This window comes from Lolium rigidum, chromosome 4 (genome assembly GCF_022539505.1).
Source record: "Lolium rigidum isolate FL_2022 chromosome 4, APGP_CSIRO_Lrig_0.1, whole genome shotgun sequence".
Lineage (NCBI taxonomy): Eukaryota > Viridiplantae > Streptophyta > Magnoliopsida > Poales > Poaceae > Lolium > Lolium rigidum.
In genome coordinates this window covers 253,743,713-253,767,648 of record NC_061511.1, presented here as the reverse complement: position 1 = coordinate 253,767,648, position 23,936 = coordinate 253,743,713, and the positions used below count along the sequence as shown (strand labels likewise).

At 40.3% G+C, this 23,936-nt stretch overlaps 1 protein-coding gene across 1 annotated transcript in view; it reads right to left on the bottom strand.

The window, feature by feature from the left end:
* Positions 1-22,790, bottom strand: part of LOC124648604 (cytochrome P450 94C1-like) — a 62,611-nt gene extending 39,821 nt beyond the window's left edge. The window contains exon 1 of the mRNA XM_047188333.1: positions 22,561-22,790. Within this exon, the coding sequence (XP_047044289.1) occupies positions 22,561-22,790 (230 nt within the window). The remainder of the gene's footprint in view (positions 1-22,560) is intronic.
* Between the last annotated feature and the right edge of the window lie 1,146 nt (positions 22,791-23,936).

The window sequence follows — 23,936 nt, the reverse complement described above, 5'->3', positions numbered from 1 at the left end:
CATGCTAAAATTTGGTTTGCATATTTGGTTTCTCTAAGGTCTAGATAATTTCTAGTATTGAGTTTGAACAACAAGGAAGACGGTGTAGAGTCTTATAATGCTTTCAATATGTCTTTTATGTGAGTTTTGCTGCACTCGGTTCATCCTTGTGTTTGTTTCAAATAAGCCTTGCTAGCCTAAACCTTGTATCGAGAGGGAATACTTCTCATGCATCCAAAATACTTGAGCCAACCACTATGCCATTTGTGTCCACCATACCTACCTATACTACATGGTATTTTCCCGCCATTCCAAAGTAAATTGCTTGAGTGCTACCTTTAAAATTCCATCATTCACCTTTGCAATATATAGCTCATGGGACAAATAGCTTAAAAACTATTGTGGTATTGAATATGTAATTATGCACTTTATCTCTTATTAAGTTGCTTGTTGTGCGATAACCATGTTTATCGGGGAACGCCATCAACTCATTGTTGAATTTCATGTGAGTTGCTATGCATGTTCGTCTTGTCCGAAGTAAGGGCGATCTACACTGAGTTGAATGGTTTGAGCATGCATATTGTGAGAGAAGAACATTGGGCCGCTAACTAAAGCCATGATTCATGGTGGAAGTTTCAGTTTTGGACAAATATCCTCAAATCTCTAATGAGAAAAGAATTAATTGTTGTCAAATGCTTAAAGCATTAAAAGAGGAGTCCATTATCTGTTGTCTATGTTGTCCCGGTATGGATGTCTAAGTTGAGAATAATCAAAAGCGAGAAATCCAAATGCGAGCTTTCTCCTTAGACCTTTGTACAGGCGGCATAGAGGTACCCCTTTGTGAAACTTGGTTAAAGCATATGTATTGCGGTGATAATCCAGGTAGTCCAAGCTAATTAGGACAAGGTGCGGGCACTATTAGTACACTATGCATGAGGCTTGCAACTTATAAGATATAATTTACATGATGCATATGCTTTATTACTACCGTTGACAAAGCAATCGATGCTTTTCCTCTATGAGGACCATTCTTTTACTTTCAATGTTGAGTCAGTTCACCTATTTCTCTCCACCTCAAGAAGCAAACACTTGTGTGAACTGTGCATTGATTCCTACATACTTGCTTATTGCACTTATTATATTACTCTATGTTGACAATATCCATGAGATATACATGTTATAAGTTGAAAGCAACCGCTGAAACTTCATCTTCCTTTGTGTTACTTCAATGCCTTTACTTTGAATTATTGCTTTATGAGTTAACTCTTATGCAAGACTTATTGATGCTTGTCTTGAAGTGCTATTCATGAAAAGTCTTTGCTATATGATTCACTTGTTTACTCATGTCATACATATTGTTTTGATCGCTGCATTCACTACATATGCTTTACAAATAGTATGATCAAGATTATGATGGCATGTCACTCCGTAAATTATCTTTGTTATCGTTTTACCCGCTCGGGACGAGCGGAACTAAGCTTGGGGATGCTGATACGTCTCCAACGTATCGATAATTTCTTGTGTTCCATGCCACATTATTGATGTTATCTACATGTTTTATGCACACTTTATATCATATTCGTGCATTTTCTGGAACTAACCTATTAACAAGATGCCGAAGTGCCAGTTGTTGTTTTCTGCTGTTTTTGGTTTCAGAAATCCTAGTAAAGAAATATTCTCGGAATTGGACGAAATAAAAGCCCAGAGGCCTATTTTCTCACGAAGCTTCCAGAAGACCGAAGACGAGACGAAGAGGGGCCACGGGGTGGCCAAACCCTAGGGCGGCGCGGCCCCCTTGGCGCGCGCGGCCCCGTGGTGTGGGCCCCCGTGCCGCCTCTCGACTTGCCCTTCCGCCTACTTAAAGCCTCCGTGACGAAACCCCCAGCATCGAGAGCCACGATACGGAAAACATTACCGAGACGCCGTCGCCGCCGATCCCATCTCGGGGATCCTCGGAGATCGCCTCCGGCACCCTGCCGGAGAGGGGAATCATCTCCCGGAGGACTCTACACCGCCATGGTCGCCTCCGGAGTGATGAGTGAGTAGTCTACCCCTGGACTATGGGTCCATAGCAGTAGCTAGATGGTTGTCTTCTCCCCATTGTGCTATCATTGTCTGGATCTTGTGAGCTGCCTATCATGATCAAGATCATCTATCCGTAATTCTATATGTTGCGTTTGTTGGGATCCGATGAATAGAGAATACTTGTTATGTTGATTATCAAAGTTATGCTTATGTGTTGTTTATGATCTTGCATGCTCTCCGTTATTAGTAGATGCTCCGGCCAAGTAGATGCTTTTAACTCCAAGAGGGAGTACTTATGCTCGATAGTGGGTTCATGCTCGCATTGACACTCGGGACGAAGTGACGAAAGTTCTAAGGTTGTGTTGTGCTTGTTGCCACTAGGGATAAAACATTGATGCTATGTCTAAGGATGTAGTTGTTGATTACATTACGCACCATACTTAATGCAATTGTCCGTTGCTTTGCAACTTAATACTCGGAGGGGTTCGGATGATAACCCGAAGGTGGACTTTTTAGGCATAGATGCAGCTTGGATGGCGGTCTATGTACTTTGTCGTAATGCCCAATTAAATCTCACTATACTCATCATGATATGTATGTGCATGGTCATGCTCTCTTTATTTGTCAATTGCCCAACCGTAATTTGTTCACCCAACATGCAGCTTCGTCTTATGGGAGAGACACCTCTAGTGAACTGTGGACCCCGGTCCAATTCTCTTTACCGAAATACAATCTACTGCAATACTTGTTTTTACTGTTTTCTCTGCAAACAATCATCTTCCACACAATACGGTTAATCCTTTGTTACATGCAAGTCCGGTGAGATTGACAACCTCACTGTTTCGTTGGGGCAAAGTACTTTGGTTGTGTTGTGCGGGTTCCACGTTGGCGCCGGAATCTCCGGTGTTGCGCCGCACTACATCCCGCCGCCATCAACCTTCAACGTGCTTCTTGGCTCCTCCTGGTTCGATAAACCTTGGTTTCTTTCTGAGGGAAAACTTGCTGCTGTGCGCATCATACCTTCCTCTTGGGGTTGCCCAACGAACGTGTGAAATACACGCCATCATGGCGCACATCCCATGCGTCACAGAATCATTTTTTGGTGCGCCACAGATGAGGCTTTCCCTACTAGTGCACGCTCTTGCACAGATGTTGGATCAGAACATAAACTTAAGAACAAGGTACATAATACGCATCTATCAATACATCTCACCATATAATAAGATCAGATCTCATAAAACAATATCATAGAATAAGGATCCACCACATAGGTATTACAAATATGGCCATTATCATGTTGGGCAGCTCATATGGCACTAAGAACTATGAAGAACATAAGAGAAATAGATCAATCTACTGCCACAAACCTGTAGTCCAGAGGTGGACTACTCCTTCTTGGTCATGGTGATGATGATGAAGACATTGGAGAATGTGGAGATCCCTCCGGGGTGATCCCGGCGGAGTTTTCCCCTCCAATCTTCTCTGCAGCAACCTCCGTTTTGGTGTTTCTGTCTTACTGTAGCGTTCTCTCCTCCCGATAACTCTTCGGGGTCATATATATAGTAGATTTTAGGGAAAAATACGTCGATTCACGAAAGAATCGGAGCAAATGGGCGATCGACGCCTAAAAGAGCATGGGTGGCGCGACCAGACTTCTTGGTCGCGCCACCTGGTATCTTTTGGCCCTCGGGCCTCTCCAGGTGAGCTTCCATGGCCCATGTTGTTCATCTTGATGAAAAAGTGATGCTCCGAAAATCCCAGGTCAATTTGACTCTGTATCGGTCTCCAAAAGAGAAAAATACACAAAACAAGGTTTTCCTGTTCTACTGCGTTATAAACCAAATAATCGATATCATTGGTAAATCACCATAAATCAATGTAAAACATGGTATTATCATCATATATGTTGCAAATATGTGGGAATTCAAAATGATAAAAGGACAAAGTTCATGTACGCATTTTACATGCATCACAAACATAGCACATGCATTCACTTTATCCCTAGTGAGGTAGGAAAAGAAAAGGCAAAACCATAATATATTATGAATTTGTTGTCACTATTCAATCACGAAAACCATGCTACTCCATCTAATACACACATCACCCCACACACGATCTTGCATAAAAGTTGGGCCAAAACCAATACTTAAGAAAAAGGTACATAATATGCATCTATCAATACATCTTGCACATAATATGATCATATCTTATAGCAAAATATTATAGAATAAGGATCCACCACATATGTATTACAAATATGGCCATAATCATGTTGGGCAGCTCATATGACACTAGGAACTATAAAGAACATGAGATAAATAGATCAAGCTACTGCCACAAACCCGTAGTACAGAGGTGGACTACTCCCTGTTGATCATGGGGATGATGATGAAGATGTTAGAGAAGGTGGAGATCCCTCCGGTGGTGATCCCGGCGGAGTTTCCCCATCCAATCTTTGCTGCTGCAGCCTCTGTTTTCGTGTTTCTGTATTCTGCGACGCTCTTCTCCCGAGAACTCTTCGGGGTCATATATATAGTGATTGTTAGGTCAAAATACATTGGTGGGCAAAAATATCACGCGATTTGGACGATCGATGGCCGAAAGAGGGAAGGTGACGCACCCTACATGTTTGGGCATGCACCTGGGCTCTTTTGGGACTCAGCCCTTCCAGATGTGCTTCCAAGTCCCAGGGTGCTTTCCCGTTGAAATAATTACGCTCCAAAAGTCCCATCTCAGTTTGACTTTGTATATGTCACTGAAAGTGAAAAATACACAAATCAAGGAATTCTTGTTCTGCAGAGTTACAAAACAAATAAAGGGTATCATTGGTAAATTCTCATAAATCAATTTAAAACATGGTATTATCATCATATATGTTGCAAATATGTGGGAATTCAATATGATAAAGGACAAAGTTCATGTATGCATTTTACATGCATCAACATCCCCAAGCTTAACCTATGCTCGCCCCGAGCATAAAGGTGATAAAACTAACATGAACTTTGTAGTCTATTATGTAGCTTCAAAATAAAACATGCAAAGTATGAAAATGTTCGGTCAATAAAGAATGACAATAAGTAATATGAACTCATAAAGTGATAACTCTTACATTCTACAAAGCATGCAACTAGAAAATAGCATTGTAAGAAACATGAATGATAAGTAATATGAATCATAAAGCATGCTTAGGACAATCCTATAGAATTGTTGGAAGAATTTTTGTCCTCTCTTTTCTTTGGATATTTTTGACTCTTGAACACAAGAAAGTAAGCATGAAATATATGTGCAAAACCTCCAACAAAATAAAAAGTAGAGAGAATAAAACAGGTTTGAGATATGCAATTCATCTCAACAATAATAATAAGGATGGGGTACCATGCATCTCTTGTGTGGAGATAAATCTATGAGTCATGTGTTTGATATCTTATGAGTAAATGTTGCCTCATTTTCTTGGTTACTAAGGACTACACCTGGATACGTCTCAAATGTATCTATATTTTTTGATGCTCCATGCTTGTTTTACACCAATTGCTATATGTTTTGTTTACACTTCGTGGCACTTTTATGCATTTTCCGGCACTAACCTATTGACAAGATGCCACAGTGTCAGTTCCCTGTTTTATGCTGTTTTGTATTTCAAAAAAGTTGTACAGGAAATATTCTCGTAATTGGACGAAACAAAAGCGAAATTTCCTATTTTCCGGAGCGAAGACGGAGTCCAGAGAAGAGATGGAGGAGGGCCACAGGGTGGCCAGACCTACCCTATGCGCGGCCTGGACCTGGCCCGCGCCTAGGGGTGGTCTGGGGCCACCAGGCCTCCACCGACCTTGCCCTTCCGCCTATATAAAGCTCCCGACGCAAAAACCCTAAATATACAAGCCTCCATCCATGAAAAGTTCCGTAGCTCCACTGCCGCCGCAAACAAGATCCGGGGGAAAGAAGTCTCTGTTTCGGCACCCTGCCAGGATGGGGAATTGCCCCCGGAGCCATCTCCATCGACTCCACCGCCATCTCCATCACCGTTGCTGAATCCCATGATAAGGCGTGAGTAGTTCTCCCCAAGGGCTGAGCGCTCTATCGGTAGCTATGTGGTTTATCTCTCTCTCTTCCATGGTGTGATCTTTATGTGATCATGAGCTTTGTAATCTAGATGTCGTTATGCTATTCAAGTGGATTTTACTCATGTGATCTCCGGATACTCCTTGTCCCACGTGTGTAAATGTGATGGTGTGTGCACCGTGTGGGTTTCTTAGGATATATTTCACAGAATACATGTTCACTGAATTATGATTTGAGTTGGATGTCTCTATGAAATTGTGGTGTGTTAGTACCTCCTATGAATGCTCAAACTGACGGAGTGGAGTGATCATTAGTACTTGGGAATACATCTTTAAGGTTTGCTTTTGCAGCCCTACGCAATGAATTAGTGTTTGTTATTCAACCGGAGAGTAGTTCAGAGTAGCATAGTGTAGTGCTTATATTTATATTCGTTTATGATATCATTGTTGAGAGTGACCACTAGTGAAAGTATGATCCCTAGACCTTGTTTCCAAAAATTGAATCACCGTTTATTTACTGTTTTACTGAATGTTTTTTTGCTGCCATATTTGTTTCAGATTGTTATTACCACTCATATTCATCCATATCACTTGCATTTTACTATCTCTTCACCGAACTAGTGCACCTATACATATGACAAGTGTATTGGGTGTGTTGGGACACAAGATACTTCTTGTATCGTAATTACAGGGTTGCTTGAGAGGGATATCTTTGACCTCTACCTCCCTGAGTTCGATAAACCTTGGGTGATCCACTTAAGGGAAACTTGTTGTTGTTCTACAAACCTCTGCACTTGGAGGCCCAACACTGTCTACAAGAATAGAAGCGTGCGTAGAAATCAAGCTCTTTTCTGGCGCCGTTGCTGGGGAACTGAAGAAAAGTTACGCCACAGAGATTTCTTACTCCCAGGGCAACAAGCTCTTTTCTGGCGCCATTGCCGGGGAGGTAATAGTAAAAGGTACTCACATCCTCTTGCTACCAAGTCTTTTAGTTGCTGGTGAGTGCTCGAAGTTATTTCTTTTAGATTCTACAAGTACATCTTTTTGTTTCTTGTTTTTATTTTCAGTAGTTAGGCTTAATGAAAAAACAACAACAAAAATTAGAGAGCTTTATAGTATTTATCTTGAGTTAGGACATGAGGTGTTTGAAGAGAAAATTAAAAAAACCCATGAAACTTTACTCGCATGTTGGTAGCAATGTTATTAGTATGAATTCTTTTGAACACCATTATTGCTAATGCTATGAAAAAGTCTAAGCTTGGTGAAGCTTGTTTTTATGAAAACAATCTTTTTAGTTCCCCAACTTTAGAGGAGGATATTTTCTATGATGATACTATGCCTCCAATATATGATGATTACAATGATGATTATGTTATTTTCAGTCCACCTACTATTGAGGAGAAAATTAATTATGATTACAATATGCCTCCTATATTTGATGATTATGGTGATGAGAATAATAATGATAGCGATTTTGTTGAATTTGCTCCCACTATAATTAATAAGAATGACTACACTTATGTTGGGAGTACTAATTATTTGTTCATGTGGCTCATGATAAGAATGTTTTATGTGATAGTTATATTGTTGAGTTTATTCATAATGGTACTGAATTTTTTTATGAGAGAGGAAAATATGGTTGTAGAAGTTTTCATGGTACTAAAACACCTCTCTATATGCTGTAAGTTTTTCAGTTACTCTTGTTTTATCTTCCTATGCTACAAATTTGTTCTTTGTGGATGTATTTGTGTACAATATATATTCCTATGCATAGGAAGTGGGTTAGACTTAAATTTTATTTATATTTGCTCTTGATGCTCTCTTTTGCTTCAATTCATATTTCTTATGTGAGCATCTTCTCAAATTACTGCGCCTAGCTGAAAGGTGTTAAAGAAAAGCGCTTATGGGAGACAACTCATTGTTTTATTTCTGTAATTTTTTCTTTTGTTGAGTCTTGGAAGTTATTACCTCTGTCATAACCTCTTCTTATCATTTTTATTTCGTTTTTGTGCCAGGAATAGACACTAATAGGAAGAAAGTAAGATTGTGGGAAGTTGCTGTCCTGAAAACAGATTATGTGATGTCACCATAAAAATTCGTAAAATATCCAGAACAGAATTTTCAGCTGCCATTTTTTATGCATATTCCCCAGGTTATTATCTAACTTTCGTTAGTTGACCACTTTTCGAGATGAGCAACAGAGGATTTTCGAAAAAATTGATCTTTGCCTGCTGTTCTGTTTTGACATATTTCTTCTGTATTTGCATACGCCTCTTAAATCTCTTTTTTTTTAGTTCTTTTGATCAAAGAGCTTTTTGAAGAGCTGCTATAGTATCTAATGCTTTAATAGATGCTCGATATATGTTAGTACTAAACTCAAGTGGATTTGTTTATTTTGATTGTACTAATGCTGCTAATAGAGAATCGTGTGAAGTTTTGTACGAAGAAAGTTTTCAAGTGTATGGAGAGAAGAATGATGTGATGAGATGAAGAATGGACAAAAGCTCAAGCTTGGGTATTCCCCTGCACCCCAAGAAATATTCAAGAGGTACAAGCGTCAAAGCTTGAGATGCCCAAGGCATCCCCTCTTCATCAACAAAGCAACAAGTCATCTCTCTATGCGCTATATTTTTATTGCTTCATACGCTATGTGTTGTTCTTGGAGCGTCTTTATTTTTGTTTTTAATTTATTTAGTTTTGTTTGTTGTAGAAAATGTTAGATTCCGGAATATTTGTTTTGGAGAAAGACCCGCTCATTTTTAATTGTATAGAATGCCCTAGTTTTCGCTGTTATTGTTCTGCGAGTGTTCTAGTTTTCTAGTACTGCGTTTAGCTCTTCTTCTTTCACTTGAATTTTGTTCAAAACTCGTTAGTATTCTTTATTTGTGTATGATTAGCTCTCTGGTACATAATGTATTTCATCTCTGAGAGCTATTTAAAATAAATTGGTTGGTGTTGGAGACGAGTAAAATGTTTCATGCCTATAATGATCCGAAAGGAAGCTTGTCTAGACTGTGGCATATACTTTGGCATGTTATGTTGGATGTTATTCTTGTCATATGCTTAGTATTTATTGTTGTAGCATGACTTGTCTCAAATGGCTGAGAGTTCATAATGTATCATTGAAAGAATCATGTATTGTTTCCATCATAAAAGCATAATATTGTGTTATTCTCATTTGATGCTTTATTAGGTTGACTTGGCGCATACTTATACCATGTTATGACTATAACCAGTCAACTAAAGCCTCTATGATCATTTAGTTTTTGACTTGTAATATCACTTTATGATTTGATTGATAATGTTTTGTCGCTATGCATGATTATGACCATTACTGCTCTTTTAGTTGGTCGCTCCCAGTCTTTTGCTAGCTTTCGCATGTGCTGAGTATGATCTCTACTCGTGCATCCAACCACCAATAACCAAAGTTTTCCAATTATGTCCAACATATCTACCTAATAGCATTATTGCTATTCCAAGTAACTCATCATATTTTATTTATCTTCCAAATTAAATTTTGGCATGAGAAAATTAGTCAGTAAAGCTCTCACAAACTTGATGGCACATTTACTTTCTTGCACTTAATAAATTTGATCATTGTGCCTATCTTATGAATTTTATATGTTTGCAACTTACGAGTTGGGAGTTAGTAGAACCATTCTTTCATGGGGAACACTTTCGACATTGCACTTATATTTAGTTGATGTCATGTTCTTTTGTTTATGGATGCCTAGAGGTGCGAAATAAAATGGAAACTTATAAGTCCATGGAGTTTGTATATGAGTTAGGGAAACACCTGGGCCGCTAATCTAAGCCATGCATCATTCATGGTGGAAATTTACAGCTAAGCTATAGTGAGCATTCTATGAAGCATTTTCAATAAAAAGCTATACCATAGTAAATAAAAAAATTGCTGAGACGCTCACTGTCTGTTTGTCTTATCATTTTAGTATGGGATTGCTCTTACAAGAGTACCTCCATATCATTGGGCAAGAGGTACCCCGTTGGCGGTTCTCAATGATACATGTGTATACTTACAATGACAAGAACTTACTTGGGACCTAAGTTGAGTAGCATGAGGTTTAGGTACTCGCATTCAAGTGGCATGAGATTTTCCACTTGTGATTTGCAAGCATATAGCTCATTTCTGACTCACATTAACTCTAACCATTCAAGATACTTATGATAGGGGCAATGAGAGCTCAAAGCTAATAAGTACCATACTTTTTGGAAGGTTTATAATTTTTTTTACCTTGCTTACTCTGCAAAGAGTCTCTCTTTTACTATTATGTTGAGTCTTCACCTTCTACTTTATGCACCAATTAAGAGAGCGTAGTTGTCATTCTTAGTGCAATGTGCATAGTCCCAAAATTATTATTGATTGATTCATGATTGTGCTATTGCTTGTTCTTAAATTACTTGTATCTAGTCACCCTCTGAACTTTAAAGGTGTCCTAGCATTTATGTTTTCTACTCCATAAAGGACATGTTGAGTACCATTTTGTTATGTTTATCTATGCTCAAAAACAAATAGGTTCTTTCAATGCACTATTATTCATGATCCTTTGTTTGAGTTACTCTTCATGTTATAAAATAGTTGCTAAGTTCTATTGAATTATATCTATCATGACTATGTTTAGTGTACTTTGATCCCAGCTCACAATGCTTTACATGCTTGATCAAGATTGTGTTGGCTTCATGTCACCTCAAAAATTATTTTGTTATCACTTACCTACTCGAGGACGAGCAGGAGTTAAGCTTGGGGATGCTTGATACGTCTCAAACGTATCTACTCCCTCCGATTCATATTAATTGACTTCAGTATGGATGTATCTAGAACTAAAATATGTCTAGATAGATCTAAATTAAAGTCAATTAATATGAACCGGAGGGAGTATAATTTTTGATGCTCCATGCTTGTTTTACACCAATTGCTATATGTTTTATTTACACTTCGTGACACTTTTATGCATTTTCTGGCACTAACCTATTGACAAGATGCTACAGTGCCAGTTCCATATTTTCTACTGTTTTGTATTTCAGAAAAGTTGTACAGGAAATATTCTCAGAATTGGACGAAACAAAAGCCAAAGTTCCTATTTTCCCGGAGCGAAGACAGAGTCCAGAGAAGAGACGGAGGAGGGCAACAGGGTGGCCAGACCTACCCTAGGTGCGGCCTGGACCTGGCCCGCGCCTAGGGATGGTTTGGGGCCACCAGGCGTCCACCGAGCTCGCCCTTCCACCTATATAAAGCTCCCGACGCAAAAATCCTAAATATACAAACGTCCATCCACGAAAAGTTCTGTAGATCCGCCGCCGTCGTAGACAATATCCGGGGGACAGAAGTCTCTGTTCCGGCACCCTGCCGGGACGGGGAATTGCCCCCGGAGCCATCTCCCTCGACTCCACCGCCATCTCCATCGCCGTTGCTGACTCCCATGGTGAGGAGTGAGTTGTTCTCCCTTGGGGCTGATGGCTCTACCGGTAGCTATGTGGTTTATCTCTCTCTCTCTCCCATGGTTTGATCTTTATGTGATCATGAGCTTTGTAATCTAGATGTCGTTATGCTATTCAAGTGGATTTTACTTATGTTATTTCCGGAAACTCCTTGTTCCACATGTGTAAAGGTGACAGTGTGTGCACCTTGTGAGTCTCTTAGGATATATTTCACATAATACTTGTTCACTGAATTATGATTTGAGTTTAGTACCTCCTATAAATGCTCAAAGTGATGGAGTGGGGGTGCCCATTAGTAGTTGGGAATACATCTTTAAGGTTTGCTTTTGCAGCCCTACGCAATGAATTAGTGTTCTTTATCCAACCGGAGAGTAGTTCAGAGTAGCATAGTGACGTGCTTATATTTATATTCCTTTATGATATCATTGTTCAGAGTAACCACTAGTGAAAGTATGATCCCTAGGCCTTGTTTTCAAACATCGAATCACCGTTTATTTACTGTTTTACTTCATGTTTATTTCCTGCCATATTTGTTTCAGATTGTTATTACCACTTATATTCATCCATATCACTTGCATTTTACTATCTCTTCACCGAACTAGTGCACCTATACATCTGACAAGTGTATTGAGTGTGTTTGGGGACACAAGATATGAAGGAGATATGCCCTAGAGGCAATAATAAAGTGGTTATTATTTATATCTTTATGTTTATGATAAATGTTTATATATCATGCTAGAATTGTATTAACCGAAACATTAGTACATGTGTGATATGTAGACAACAAGAAGTCCCTAGTATGCCTCTTAAACTAGCTTGTTGATTAATGGATGATTAGTTTCATAATCATGAACATTGGATGTTATTAATAACAAGGTTATATCATTATATGAATGATGTAATGGACACACCCAATTAAGCGTAGCATAAGATCTCGTCATTAAGTTATTTGCTATAAGCTTTCGATACATAGTTACCTAGTCCTTATGACCATGAGATCATGTAAATCACTTATACCGGAAAGGTACTTTGATTACACCAAACACCACCTGCGTAAATGGGTGGCTATAAAGGTGGGATTAAGTATCCGGAAAGTATGAGTTGAGGCATATGGATCAATAGTGGGATTTGTCCATCCCGATGACGGATAGATATACTCGGGCCCTCTCGGTGGAATGTCGTCTAATGTCTTGCAAGCATATGAATGAGTTCATAAGAGACCACATACCACGGTACGAGTAAAAGAGTACTTGTCAGGAGACGAGGTTGAACAAGGTATAGAGTGATACCGAAGATCAAACCTCGGACAAGTAAAATATCGCGAGACAAAGGGAATTGGTAATGTATGTGAATGGTTCATTCGATCACTAAAGTCATCGTTGAATATGTGGGAGCCATTATGGATCTCCGGATCCCGCTATTGGTTATTGGTCGGAGTGAGTACTCAACCATGTCCGCATAGTTCTCGAACCGTAGGGTGACACACTTAAAGTTGGATGTTGAAATGGTAGTTCTTGAATATGGAATGAAGTTGGAATATTTGTTCGGAGTCCCGGATGTGATCCCGGACATCACGAGGAGTCCCGGAATGGTCCGGAGAATAAGATTCATATATAGGATGTCATTTTATGTGAATAAAATGTCGCGGAAGGTTCTATGGAAGGTTCTAGAAGGTTCTAGAAAAGTCCGGAAGAAACCACCAAGGAAGGTGGAGTCCACAAGGGACTCCACCCCCCATGGCCGGCCAACCCTAGTGTTCATCCTTAGTAGCACCGTTATCAAGTCTTGTCGTTTCGAAGCATCTCGTGATGATCGGGTGTGATAGATTCAATAAGTACATACAAACGGGTGCAAGACAGTTTTGCACATGCAGATACTAAGGTGGCCTTGACGAGCCTAGCATGTACGGACATGGTCTCGGAACACATGATACCGAAAGGTAGAGCATGAATCATATGGTTGATATGATGAACACTTTGAGTGTTCGCCAAAGAAATCACACCTTTTCTCGTGATGATCGGGTTTTGGTGCGGTGGATTTGGTTCGTGTGATCACTAAGACAATGCGAGGGATATTGTTTTGAGTGGGAGTTCATCTAGATTTTTAATTATGTAGAATTAAAATTTGAACTCAATTTGTCATAAACTTAGTCTAAACTATTGCAAATATATGTTGTAGAGATGGCGTCCCCAATCAATTTTAACCAGTTCCTAGAGAAAGAAAAGCTTAAGAGCAACGGTAGCAACTTCACCGACCGGTTCCGTCATGTGAGGATCTTCCTCTCCGGCGGAAATCTGCAATATGTGCTTGATGCACCGCTAGGTGACCCTCCTGCGCAGAAACTGAAACCGATGAAGTAAAAGCTGTTTACGCGACTCGGAAAACTCGGTACTCTCAAGTTCAGTGTGCCATCTTATGCGGTCTGGAATCCGATCTTCAAAAACGTTTTGAGCACCACGATCCTCATGAGTTGATGAAAGAGTTGAAGACTATTTTTGAGACTCATGCGGCCGTGGAATGCTATGAAGCATCGAAACAATTTTTCAGCTGTATGATGGAAGAAGGCAGCTCCGTTAGTGAGCACATGCTCGCCATGACCGGGCATGCGAAGAAACTCGGTGACTTGGGAATAGTGATTCCTAACGATCGGGGATTAATCGTGTCCTTCAATCACCGCCACCAAGTTACAAGAACTTTGTGATGAACTACAATATGCAGAACATGAACAAGGAGTTACTCGAACTCTTTGGCATGCTAAAAGCTGCTTGAGATTGAGATCAAGAAAGAGCACCAAGTGTTGATGGTCAACAAGACCACCGAGTTTCAAGAAACAGGGCAAGTCTAAGGGAAAATTCAAGAAGGGTGGCAAGAAAGCTGCCACGCCTCCTGTGAAACCTAAGAACGGCCCTAAGCCCGATGCTTGAGTGCTATTACTTGCAAGGAGAAGGGACACTGGAAGCGTAATTGCTCCAAGTATCCGGCTGATCCGAAGAGCGGCCTTGTCAAGAAGAAGAAAGAAGGTATATATGATATACATGTTATAGATGTTCATTTCACCGGTTCTCGTTCTAGTACCCGGGTATTTGATACTGGTTCGGTTGCTCATATTTGTAACTCGAAACAGGAACTAAAGAATAAACGACAACTGCTGAAGGATGAAGTGACGATGCGCGTTGGAAACGGATCCAAGGTCAATGTGATCGCAGTCGGCACACTTCCTCTACATCTACCTTCGGGATTAGTTTTAAGCCTAAATAATTGTTATTATGTACATGCGTTGAGCATGAACATTATATCTGGATCTTGTTTAATGCAAGACGGTTATTCATTCAAGTCTGAGAATAATGGTTGTTCTATTTTTATGAATAATATCTTTTATGGTCGAGCACCACAAAAGAATGGCTTATTTCTGTTAGATCTCGATAGTAGTGATACGCATATACATAACATTGATGCTAAGCGAATTAAATTGAATGATAATTCTACTTATATGTGGCACTCGTCGTCTTGGTCATATTGGAGTGAAACGCATGAAGAAACTCCATACTCGATGGATTACTAGAATCACTTGACTTTGAGTCACTTGATAGATGCGAAGCATGTCTGATGGGAAAAATGACTAAGACTCCATTTTCTGGTATGATGGAGCGAGCTATTGACTTATTGGAAATCATACATACCGATGTGTGCGGACCAATGAGCGTAGCATCGCGCGGTGGTTATCGTTATGTTCTAACCTTCACAGATGATCTGAGTAGATATGGGTATATCTATTTCATGAAACATAAATCCGAAACTTTCGAGAAGTTTAAGGAGTTCCAAAGTGAAGTAGAAAATCAACGTAACAAGAAGATTAAATTTCTACGATCTGATCGTGGAGGTGAATATCTGAGTTATGAGTTTGGCATGCATTTAAAGAAATGCGGAATACTTTCACAATTGACACCGCCGGGAACACCACAACGAAACGGTGTGTCCGAACGTCGTAATCGAACTCTCTTAGATATGGTTCGTTCTATGATGTCTCTTACTTATTTGCCGTTATCTTTTTGGAGTTATGCATTAGAGACAGCCGCATTCACTTTAAATAGAGCACCATCAAAATCCGTAGAAACGACACCGTATGAATTATGGTTTAATAAGAAACCTAAGTCTATCGTTCCCGAAAGTTTGGGGTTGCGAAGCCTATGTAAAAAGGTTACAACCGGACAAGCTAGAACCCAAAGCGGAGAAATGCGTCTTCATAGGATACCCTAAGGAAACTATAGGGTACACTTTCTATCACACATCCGAAGGCAAAATCTTTGTTGCTAAGAACGGAACCTTTCTTGAGAAAGAATTTCTCACTAAAGAAGTGACTGGAAGAAAAGTAGAACTCGATGAGATTGATGAATCTATACTCGTTGATCGGAGTAGCGCAAGTACCGGAAGTTGTACCTGTACCGCCTACACCGGCAACAGAGGAAGCAAATGATAATGATCATGAAACTTCGAACGAGGAAACTACTGAACCTCGCAGATCGACAAGGGAACGTACCACTCCGGATTGGTTTGATCCTTGTCTAAATGTCATGATTGTGGATAACAATGATGAGGACCCTGCGACGTATGAAGAAGCGATGATGAGCCCAGATTCCAACAAATGGCAAGAAGCCATGAAATCCGAAATGGGATCCATGTATGATAACAAAGTATGGACTTTGGTAGACTTACTCGAGAGCCGAAAGGTCGTCGAGAATAAATGGATCTTCAAGAGAAAAACAGATGCTCGATGGTAATATTACTGTCTATAAAGCTCGACTTGTCGCAAAGGGTTTCAGACAAATTCAAGGAGTTGACTACGATGAGACTTTCTCACCGGTAGCGAAGCTACAATCTGTGAGGATTTTGTTAGCAATAGCTGCATTTTTCGATTATGAGATTTGGCGGATGGATGTCAAAACGGCGTTCCTTAATGGAGACATTGAGGAAGAGTTGTATATGGTACAACCCAAAGGTTTTGTCGATCCTAAAAATGCCGACAAAGTATGCAAACTTCAGCGTTCAATCTATGGACTGAAGCAAGCATCAAGAAGTTGGAACCGACGCTTTGATAAGGTGATCAAAGACTTCGGGTTTATACGAGTGTCATGGAGAGGCTCGTATTTACAAGAAAGTGAGTGGGAGCTCGTAGCATTCCCGATATTATATGTAGATGACATATTATTGATCGGGAATGATATAGAACTATTAAGCAGTGTTAAGGGTTATTTGAATAATAGTTTTTCAATGAAAGACCTTGGTGAAGCATCATATATATTAGGCATCAAGATTTATAGAGATAGATCAAGACGCCTAATAGGGCTATCACGAGTACATATCTGGACAAGATTCTAAAGAAATTTAGAATGGACGAAAGTAAGAAAGGGTTCTTACCTATGTTACCGGGCAAGGTATTGAGTAAGACTCAAGGACCGGCTACGGCAGAAGAAAGAGAAAGGATGAATAATATCCCCTATGCCTCGGCGATAGGATCTATCATGTATGCCATGCTAGGTACTAGACCAGATATAGCACATGCTGTTAGTTTGACTAGCGAGATATCAAAGTGATCCGGGAATGGAACAGCTGGACAGCGGTCAAGAATATCCTGAAGTACTTGAAAAGAACTAAGGATATGTTTCTTTGTTATGGAGGTGACCAAGAGCTCGTTGTAAACGGTTACACCGATGCAAGTTGGAACACCGATCCCGATGACTCTAAGTCACAATCCGGGTACGTGTTTATATTGAATGGTGCTTTGCAAGTAAGTCGGGCAAGCTCGAAGCGAGTGCACGGTGGCGAAGTCTTCAACGGAATCGAGTACATAGCGGCTTCGGAGGCTTCATCGAAGCGGTATGGATGAAGAGGTTCATTGTAGAGCTCGGTGTGGTTCCTAGTGCATTGGACCCATTAATCATTTATCGTGATAACATGGGTGCCATCGCCAATGCACAAGAACCAAGGTCACACAAGAGGCTGAAGCATATCAAGCTGCGTTACCACTCGATTCGCGAGTACATCGAAGATGGAGAAGTAAAGATTTGCAAAGTACACACTGATCCGAATGTAGCAGATCCGTTGACTAAAGCTCTCCCTAGGGCAAAGCATGACCAACACCGAATGCCATGGGTGTTAGGTATATTACTATGTAATCTAGATTATTGACTCTAGTGCAAGTGGGAGACTCGAAGGAGATATGCCCTAGAGGCAATAATAAAGTGGTTATTATTTATATCTTTATGTTTATGATAAATGTTTATATATCATGCTAGAATTGTATTAACCGAAACATTAGTACATGTGTGATATGTAGACAACAAGAAGTCCCTAGTATGCCTCTTAAACTAGCTTGTTGATTAATGGATGATTAGTTTCATAATCATGAACATTGGATGTTATTAATAACAAGGTTATATCATTATATGAATGATGTAATGGACACACCCAATTAAGCGTAGCATAAGATCTCGTCATTAAGTTATTTGCTATAAGCTTTCGATACATAGTTACCTAGTCCTTATGACCATGAGATCATGTAAATCACTTATACCGGAAAGGTACTTTGATTACACCAAACACCACTGCGTAAATGGGTGGCTATAAAGGTGGGATTAAGTATCCGGAAAGTATGAGTTGAGGCATATGGATCAATAGTGGGATTTGTCCATCCCGATGACGGATAGATATACTCTGGGCCCTCTCGGTGGAATGTCGTCTAATGTCTTGCAAGCATATGAATGAGTTCATAAGAGACCACATACCACGGTACGAGTAAAAGAGTACTTGTCGAGAGACGAGGTTGAACAAGGTATAGAGTGATACCGAAGATCAAACCTCGGACAAGTAAAATATCGCGAGACAAAGGGAATTGGTAATGTATGTGAATGGTTCATTCGATCACTAAAGTCATCGTTGAATATGTGGGAGCCATTATGGATCTCCGGATCCCGCTATTGGTTATTGGTCGGAGTGAGTACTCAACCATGTCCGCATAGTTCTCGAACCGTAGGGTGACACACTTAAAGTTGGATGTTGAAATGGTAGTTCTTGAATATGGAATGAAGTTGGAATATTTGTTCGGAGTCCCGGATGTGATCCCGGACATCACGAGGAGTCCCGGAATGGTCCGGAGAATAAGATTCATATATAGGATGTCATTTTATGTGAATAAAATGTCGCGGAAGGTTCTATGGAAGGTTCTAGAAGGTTCTAGAAAAGTCCGGAAGAAACCACCAAGGAAGGTGGAGTCCACAAGGGACTCCACCCCCATGGCCGGCCAACCCTAGTGGGGGAGGAGTCCCAAGTGGACTCCCCTTAGGGGCCGGCCACCCCCACATGGGAGGTGGGAATCCCACCTTTGGGTGGGAGTCCTAGTTGGGCTAGGATTGCCCCCTCCTATGGAAGGATTTGGTTCGGGTCTTATTCGAAGACTTGGACACCACCTCTTGGGGTTCCACCTATATAATGAGGGACAAGGGGGAGGGGGCCGGCCACCTCAAACACCACCAAGGTGGCCGCACCCCTATAGTGGCCGGCGCCCCCTCTCCCCAAACCCTAGCCGCCTCGCTCCTCCACTTCCCGCACGCTTAGCGAAGCTCCGCCGGACTTCTCCACCACCACCGACACCACGCCGTCGTGCCTGTCGGATTCAAGAGGAGCTACTACTTCCGCTGCCCGCTGGAACGGGGAGGTGGACGTCGTCTTCATCAACAACCGAACGTGTGACCGAGTACGGAGGTGCTGCCCGTTCGTGGCGCCGGAACCGATCGTGATCAAGATCTTCTACGCGCTTTTGCAAGCGGCAAGTGAACGTCTACCGCAGCAACAAGAGCCTCATCTTGTAGGCTTTGGAATCTCTTCAAGGGTGAGACTCGATACCCCTCGTTGCTACCGTCTTCTAGATTGCATCTTGGCTTGGATTGCGTGTTCGCGGTAGGAAAATTTTTGTTTTCTATGCTACGTTATCCTACAAGATACTTCTTGTATCATAATTATAGGGTTGCTTGAGAGGGATATCTTTGACCTCTACCTCCCTGAGTTCGATAAACCTTGGGTGATCCACTTAAGGGAAACTTGTTGCTGTTCTACAAACCTATGCACTTGGAGGCCCAACACTGTCTACAAGAATAGAAGCGTGCGTAGACATCACACCTCATGTCACTCAGCTCCGGGTAATCAAAACCTTTCAACACACATATTTTAACCAAGTATCGCAATGGGTACCTTCATGCCGCATGTATAAAGGACAAAAGGAGATAGATATCTCTACTATAGGCCATCCATATCGGGACAACATGAACAACATACGGTGAGCATCCTCTCTAACTCTCTCTCTCACTTTTTTCCCTAACTCTTATTTATTTATTTTTTCGTTTTCTTTTTCTTTTCTTTCCTCTTTCCAGTCTCTTTCTCTTTTTCACTAATAACTCTTTTTCTTTCTTTTTTCACCTTTTAACTCTTCCTATTAAGGATGCTCTTTGCTAAAACTTCCACCATGATTAGGCATGGTTTCTGTTAGCGGCCCATTGCTCTTCTCTAACATGTATGCAAACTTACTCTTAAAAACCTCCAGTTATTTGGCAAGAGACAACCATCAACAAGACAAAAGGAATGATGATCAACGCAGGGTGCAATACCCTGATGGCGCAATGTTGAAAGACTTCCCCAGTAAACGTGGTTATGTTCTAACTCATTACTCATAATTAGTCAAACCCACAACATGCATAGCAGTATTTTCCTTCCAAACCATACTTTCTTATTAGCTTTAAATTACACAAAAAAAGATATTTCGAAAAGGTTGGAGGCATAACACGCACATTATAATTGTAATAGAAAGTGATATATAGTAGGTATGATAGACATTTGATTTGAGTTGAGTTTGGAAACAAGTCTATGCCTGTGTAAGAATTCAATTCTTTTGGCTAGCAAGAGATCTAAAAGCATGCAATAGTATCCATAGAGCTATGCATTCATCATCAAATAATGATACTTAAAATTAAACATCTATGTACACTTGTGAGAAGTAGCACTGAATAAGGCACATAGCAAATCATCACTCAATAGAGTATGTGAAACTAGAAATACCATACACAAAATAAATTCCAGCTTCAGGCATTCCTCCTTTTCTTTTATAATCATTCAGCTTTATTATTTGATCATTCGATAAGAGAGTTTGGTACAGTAGCTCATTCATATGCATTATGAACATTCAATATGACGGTCCTTTCATTTTAATAACAAAACTAGACACAAATAAAATAAGAACGCTTCAAGTTTTTGCGAAAATTCTATGTTGCTCAACAGAGTTTAGAGGTTCTCAAACTAGGAAGTTTAGAATGAGTCCAGTGAGGTGTCATGGGCATCCCCAAGCTTATTATATTCACCATATTTGAATTAATCATAGTGTGATATTCCTCTGTTCCCTGTGAAAAAAACTTCAACACAAACTTTTCTTCCCATTCTTTTCTATGGGGTGATATTAATGGTACAAAGAAATTATGTTTGCTGCTATTTTATCATAAAAAAAAGTATATCTTCATGAACCAGAGAGAAAAAATATTCTACTCATTCTAGCATATCAAAAGTTCCAGGCAAAAAATCATATTGATAGTCAAAGGAATGGATCTAACATTGAAAGGCATAATCTGTCCAAAAATTTTGCTGCAACAAAACTGAATTTTTAATACTACTTAGTCACATCAGATTTTTTAGCACATTTACGTGCATATAGCAGATGAATATTACAGCTGCTGTGTATTTAGCTAAATTTTAGGATTTACAAAAAAATTAGAAAAATCGTGAACTGAAAAGTGAAGCGTAGAAAACAACAACTCCATATTTTGTTTGCACATTTAAACATCCAAATGGGTGAAAATTTGATACTTTCTTTAATTAAAAACCATAGAGCAAACTAAAAGAAAAATAGCATGCTACAAAAAGCATGTAGAACAAAAAAACAAATATAAAAACATCTCGGGTTGCCTCCCGTACAATGCTTTCATTATAGCCATATAGCTAGGCTTACTTACTTGATTGTAGGAGCAATGATCTTGCAGGAGTGATGCTTCTTAATTATCTCCTTCTCATTATTAGAAATAATATATGACAACAAGATACCAGGGTCCCATGGTGTGATCATATCAATAAATATATTTAACACTTTAAAGCACATTAGCACACAACATAAAATATGCAACAAGTAGTAACGAAGTCTAGCTTTCTTCCTATGCATTGGGATTTTATATATGAATGAATCAAAATAAATAGGAGTATACAAAAGCATATCTATGGTAGGTAAATGGAACTTATAATTATCATTAGCATAGAGTGGATGCTTATATCCTCCTCTTTCATAATAATTACAGTTACTTGAAGGAAAGTTAATAGTGTAACAATTTGAATCATGAATCTTAGAGAATTATGACATATAAAGGGGATCATTAAATTTCTTAAGGGATTCATAATCATGCTTTTCTCTTTAAAAATAATTAATAGTACTACTTTTAATCATGACATCATGGCTGCAAGAAGATTTTCCATTGGTATAAGATAGTTGTAAACCATACAAATATTTTTCAACATAAGCATATTTCTCTTATATTGTGAAAATAGGTGATTTTAATAATAACATGGGATTCTCATGGATGAGAGCATTATCATAAGTAGCAATTTTATCATTTTCATCCTCACATAACATAGTATTTTCTAAGCATGGACGATTCTCAAGTACAAATAGGCCATTATCTAGAGCATAATCAGTTTTAGAATTATTATCACATGTGGGTGATGAGAGCATCTCCAACAGACGCTCGTTTACATCGCTATTTTTAGGTATAGCGCGCACGCTAAAACGAATCGCTCCACCGGTAGCTTTACTTTGCGGCGCGGCAAAACAGCGCTCCACCGGCCGCTTCATTTTACAGCGCGCAAATAGAACACACACAGAAATATTGAAACGAAAAGATCAAACAAACACTTTAAAATCAACAAAAAACATAGATAAAATAGTTGATAGGATGACATTAGTATATGACATGATTGTTCTAGCGTGCGGTCGGCCTCGAAGGCCTCCATGGCGTGGACGTCGTCCGGGATGCGCCGCGCCCACATCTGGCACACGCGCTCGTCCTCCTCGGCGAGCAGCAGGCGGCGCCGGTCGGCGGGACGACGTCGTTCCTCCTCGATGATGAGGCTCGGTGGTGGCGTGAGCTGGTGCGCCTGCTCCACGGTCTGGATGTCGTCGAAGTTCATCGACGCACGCGGCCGGCTGAGGCGCCACGCCGCCGTGTCGTACGCGCGCGGGACCTCGTGCGCGGCCTCGAAGGTCCCGAGGTCGATGCGGCGGCCGCTTGTGCGGATCTCCACGTAGTAGTTGCCGGACGGCCGTGCGCGGAAGATGATGTAGCCAGAACCGGCGCAGCGACATTGTGGCGCGATGGCGAGTTGGCGCGGTGGCAGGGCAGGCGAGGTGGCGCACGCAGGCGAAGCGGTAGCAGGGATGGAAGTTTTAGGCGGTTGGAGTGCGCGCGCTGGGGCTGGCTTTTGCCGCGAGCACTAGCGAGGGCGTGATATATAACGCGGACGATTGGGAAAAATGGCGCGCACATTTTTACCGCGTCCGGTGGAGCTCGTTTTTTCTCCCGTGCGCGCTAAACTGGCGATTTTTCTCGTGTTGCGCTAAAATGAAGCGTCTGTTGGAGATGCTCTGAAGGTGGAAGATCCCCTCTTCCCCAAGCTTAGATGGAACTATCGCTTCTTCATTTTCTTCTTTATGTAATATGCTAGTGTCTTCTTGAGCTATGTGGTTTCTCTTATTATATTCAAGAACATAGATATTACGAGAAAAATCTCTATGCAATGATTTAGGATAATAGAGAATTCAAAATCACAATCATGAGTCTCACCAGTTGCTTCATAGATATCATCAAGTCTTTAATTCAAAGGCTGCCATAAAGCTCACAAATTGTTCTACTTCTTCCATCCCACGAACATAACTATAAGTATGATATGAAGCAATAGTATGTTATTCATGGGATTTACATTGGAAGGCAAAATGTTCACCACAACAAATTCTACAACACCTTTCATACTGTGCAAGAAACTAAGTAGCAGCTTTGTTTAGAAGCCTTAAAAATCTTTTTAGTCATTTCCCTTCACAGGATTCTCTATATTTCGTAAATGTCATAGCATTTTTATATTCCTCTTTCAACGTGACATTTTTATCTTGACCAGTAGCCATACCAAGCGTATTTTTTATATTTTCTATTTTTAATTTTTATGGGTTTTTGTGTTTTATGAAAAAGAACTAGAAAGTAAAGACTAAAAAAGACAAGTAAAATACAATAAAAAAATCTAAAAGAGATAAGAGAGATCACAGCGGTGCAACCTCCCCAAGCT